Below are 4630 nucleotides of genomic sequence, written 5' to 3'. Positions count from 1 at the left end.
TGGATTAGTAAATCGAAAAATAACATGTGATATACATTTTGAGACAAAAGACAATTGGAATATTTGGGTTTAATTTTGTAAAATATCAATGTGATTAATACAAGTTAACCAAAATTAAAAAATTATCATCTATCTTTAATATGGCCAAACAAATCAATAGAACAAGATAAAATATTTAACTGGAATAGTTTATTTCATACAAATACTTTGAATATAATCATTTCTAGATGATCGTACACTTAAACTATAAGAAAAGATAATCATTCAAAGGAAAGAAGTTCTTTAACATTGTTTGGATGCACCAAAACAGCCACAAGACGGGTTGTGATAACATTTGATTCACTAGCACTGATTTCCAGTTGATAAACAGTTCCGTCAGGAATTACATCAGTTCCTCCTGCCATCACTCTTACAAGTTGAAAGTTGCTTTTAGACTCCTTATTGTGCTCATTCACAGCAAATGTTGCGATTCCCACAACTGTAGGGTCATTTGGATTTTTTATGGGCTGCTCACTATCAAGAATATTATGTCTCAAGCCACTCTTTGCGGAGGAGACATGAAAGAAAGAAGGAACAACAACAATGACTGAGAGACATGAGAGGAGGAGAAAGTTAAATTGTTGGGCCATTTTTCTTTCACCTAAAATTGTTAGAGGAGTGATTAAAACCAAGTGATGTTTGACTTATTTATAGGAGAAAGTATCGTGAAATTAGTTTAGCCAGGTGAAATTAGATATGAATTAATTATTATTTTAGTGTTATAATTAGACTATTTTGGTATAATATTTATAATTAATAACTATCTTTGGAATTGAGAAAGAAATAGGATTTTAGAGAATACATATTAAGAAAATAATTATATGTTTTACTGTTCCAAGGAACTACTATGTGATTTTAATAAATGTTTTACTATTTCATATTCATTTGAAATAATTATCCTCCATCAAAAATTACACTAGCTTTAAGATTATTTTGTTGCATATTAAGAAAACTCTTCAACTTCCTGCAATATGTTAACAAACAATATACTTACATAATATAAGGAGGTATTCGACTTTACCTTTTGTTCGATAATTTCTAGCTACACATGTTTATTAGACAAAAATTTAGGTATCATTTACTTCATTACTTGCATTAGAAAATAAAAGTATTCGGAGTAAGATTATCTTACAAAAATTTACTCCCACCCTTATATTCAATTGTTACTAATAATTTTTTTTTAAAAAAATTAGACTGCCAGTTCATTTCTATGTTTAACCACTTTTGCAGATTTAAAAATACACGATAATTGATTCACCATTATAAAATGTGAGTTTGTTTAGATGACACATTGATCTATGAGTAATGTTTATGTCACGGCCTGGATTCTCAACCTCCGGGTCGTGATGCAGCAAGCCAATATTAGATAAAAAATTACCCTTTTTAACAATATAAAAGAGAGTGATAACAATTATTAACGACTAATAAAGTTGTAATACATAAAATAAACCCATAACATAGTAAGGTCCAGTCTACCCACGAGTGAAAAAGATACAATCTTTAATAAATTCGAAAAAAGTCAACAAAAGTCAACACCGGACCCGCTTCGTCAAAATTCGAGATTTGGACAAAAACCCATTTACCCATTCACCCATGAGCCCGGTTATGTGATTTATTTCGAAATCTGATCTCAATTTGAGGTCTAAATCTCAATTTTACAAAATCCTATATTCTACCCAAATTTCCAATTTCTCCCATGAAAATCCTAAATTGAAGGTTGAAATCAATGCGTGATTATGAAAATAATATCAAAACTAGTTAAAAATTACTAACCAATGAAGTTGGAATGAAAAACCTCTTCAAAATCGCCTCTAGGCCGAGCTCTAGCTTTCAAAAATGGTGAAAAGTGACCAAATCCTGATTTTCAACTTTTAAATAACTGGGTGTCAGGTGTTCTTCGCATTTGAAGCACATGACGCGCTCGTGAAGGGTACTGGCACAAGGCCTACGCATTCCAGAGGTTACCATCGCGTTCGTTTCTTCCCAGCCAAGCATTCGCATTCGCGACCCAAGGTTCGCATTGCGATGAGGAGCCACCTGACATCCCCCCCCCCCCCACATATCTCATAAAGCATCGCATTCGCGAGATGCCTGTCGCATTCGCGAAGGCTAAGCCCCCCAATGCTTCACGTTCGTGAAGAACAACCATCCCCCCAGCCCAAACTTCCCATACGCGATCGCGAGAGAAGCTTCGCGATCGCGAAGCACAAGGCACCAGACACCAGAAACAACAATCTCCGAAGTCCGAAAATGGTTCGAAGCCTATCCGAAACTTACCCGAGCCGTTGGTGCTCCAAACCAAACATCTACATAAGTCTAAAAATATCATAAGAACATGCTCAACCGATCAAAATACCAAAATAACATCTAAAACCACAAATCGGATATCAAAACGCATGAAATTCAGAAGAAAATTCAAGAATCTCTAGAATCACAACCAAGCGTCTAAATCCTATCAAATCAACTCTGAATTGCACCAAAATTTGCAGACAAGCTTCAAATAGCAAAACGAACCTAATCTAAGTCCGAAAACCAAAATCCAAACTCGATAACCATAAAGTCAACATATTATCAAACATAAGAAATTTCCTAACATTCAAATTGCCAACTTTCAGCAAAATAAGTCAAATCAATCTAGGGACTTCTGAATTCAATTTCGGGCATACGCTCAAGTCCAAAATTACAATACGAGCCTACCGGATCGTTGAAATACTGGTCCGGTGTCGTTTACCCAAAATATTGATCGTGGTCAACTCTAGCCTTATTTTAGTCAAAATTTTCATTTTCTTCAAAAATTTTGACATAAAAGATTTTCAAAAAGTAACACGGGCCATACACAAACCAAGAAATATCAAATAAAGTTACAGGAGGTCACGGATAATGAAAATTAGGACTAGTACTCAAAACGACCTATCGGGTCGACACAACAGAAGACTTATAACTGGCGATTTCATATAGAGATAAAATGTTTACATGAAAATTGTCACTACTCTAAATCTCACCAATGGTCGTGAACCCTAACCCGTTAGGTAATCCAACAATCATAACCAACCAAAATAAGATAAATAAAGGATAATTTGTTATCAAGATATAGATAAAACATAGATAAGTCTCAAATTCAACAATACCAAATGTGAAAGTATATCAACCAACTCCCAAAACTCCGTAGTACAAAATCATTAGCTACTAAGATAAAATACAATTGAGTCTTGTAAAATACAAGACTATTGTCTGAAATAAGATAAACAGTATGATAATGAGATGAAGGTAACTTCAAGGGTCTGCAGTCGATCAAGCAGCACTACCTCGAGTCTCTTGAGTCAGCTACTGGGCACTCTCCTATGATCCACTACTGCCAATGTCAAAATCTGTATAAAATATGCAAAAGTATAGTATGAGTACAAAAATAACATGCACTCAGTAAGTATCAAGCCCAATTCGAAGAAGTAATGGCCAAATTTTGACAAAATATGATACTCACTTTCTCAATCTCAACAATCCATAATAGCATGAAATTACAGAAAATAACCAAGGACAAATATAATAACGAGGTGCAAAATCAGAAATAGGATAAGCATGTTTCTCAAGAAAAATAACCAGAACACAATTTATTTGCTAAGTCTGCATATAAAGAGGATATGCACCAAGTAACACCTATATGAATACTTTTATATGAGTCTTGGATGTTAATGCATGCTCAAGACTCAATCATAACCAATATCCAACACATCACATGTGCTCCAATATGATCCAACATATCCCACATGCTCAACACGATATGCGTATGACATGCACTCATAGGGCCCAATATTGTAACGACCCGGTCGGTTGTTTTAAGTATTACAGCCCCATTCCCCTATTTCTTGCTTATCCTATGTTCAATTGTTATTATGTGACTTGTCGGGGTGGTTGGTTTGGTTCCGGAGATGTTTCGGAATGAATTTGGACACTTAGTCCCAAGGTTGGAAGCCTAAGTTGAAAGAGTTGACTAGATGTTGACTTATATGTAAATTACTCCAAAATGGAGTTTTGATGATTCTGATAGCTCCATATGGTGATTTTGGACGTTGGAGTGTGTTCAGATGTTGATTTGGAGGTCCGTAAGTGATTTTGGCTTGAATTAGCAAAATTTGGAAAAGTTGAGAAGTTTGACCGAGAGTTGACTCTATTGTTACCAGGATCGAATTTTAGTTCCGAAAGTTGGAATAGGTTAGTTGTATCACTTATGACTTGTGTGCAAAATTCGAGGTTAATCGGAGTTGGTTTGGTATGTTTCAGCATTAGTTTTGGAATTTAAAAGTTCATAAGTTCATTAGGCTTGAATCGATATGTGATTCGTGGTTTTAGTGTTGTTTGATGTGATTTGAGGCTTCGAGTGAGTTCGTATGTCATTTTAGGACTTTTTAATATGTTTGGTTGAGGTCCCGAGGGCATCTAGTGGATTTTGGATGGTTAACGGATTGAAATTGTACTTAGAAGATTTGCTGAAGTTGTTGATGCTTATGCTTCTGGTTTCCTTATACGCGAGCAAAAGTACGCGATCGCGAAGAGCTGTTTGGGTGACTGGGAAAATTTTTCTATGCGATCGCAA

At 35.1% G+C, this 4630-nt stretch overlaps 1 protein-coding gene across 1 annotated transcript; it reads right to left on the bottom strand.

The window, feature by feature from the left end:
• LOC109227575 (cysteine proteinase inhibitor 4-like) lies at nt 261–629 on the bottom strand. The gene has a single exon (XM_019392775.1). It carries the CDS (start codon nt 627–629, stop codon nt 261–263), a length of 369 nt encoding a protein of 122 aa, XP_019248320.1.

The sequence above is a fragment of the Nicotiana attenuata genome, chromosome 6 (assembly GCF_001879085.1).
Source record: "Nicotiana attenuata strain UT chromosome 6, NIATTr2, whole genome shotgun sequence".
NCBI classification, from domain to species: Eukaryota; Viridiplantae; Streptophyta; class Magnoliopsida; order Solanales; family Solanaceae; genus Nicotiana; species Nicotiana attenuata.
Note: the sequence above shows the minus strand (reverse complement) of the source record. Positions and strands in the feature narration are given on the sequence as shown.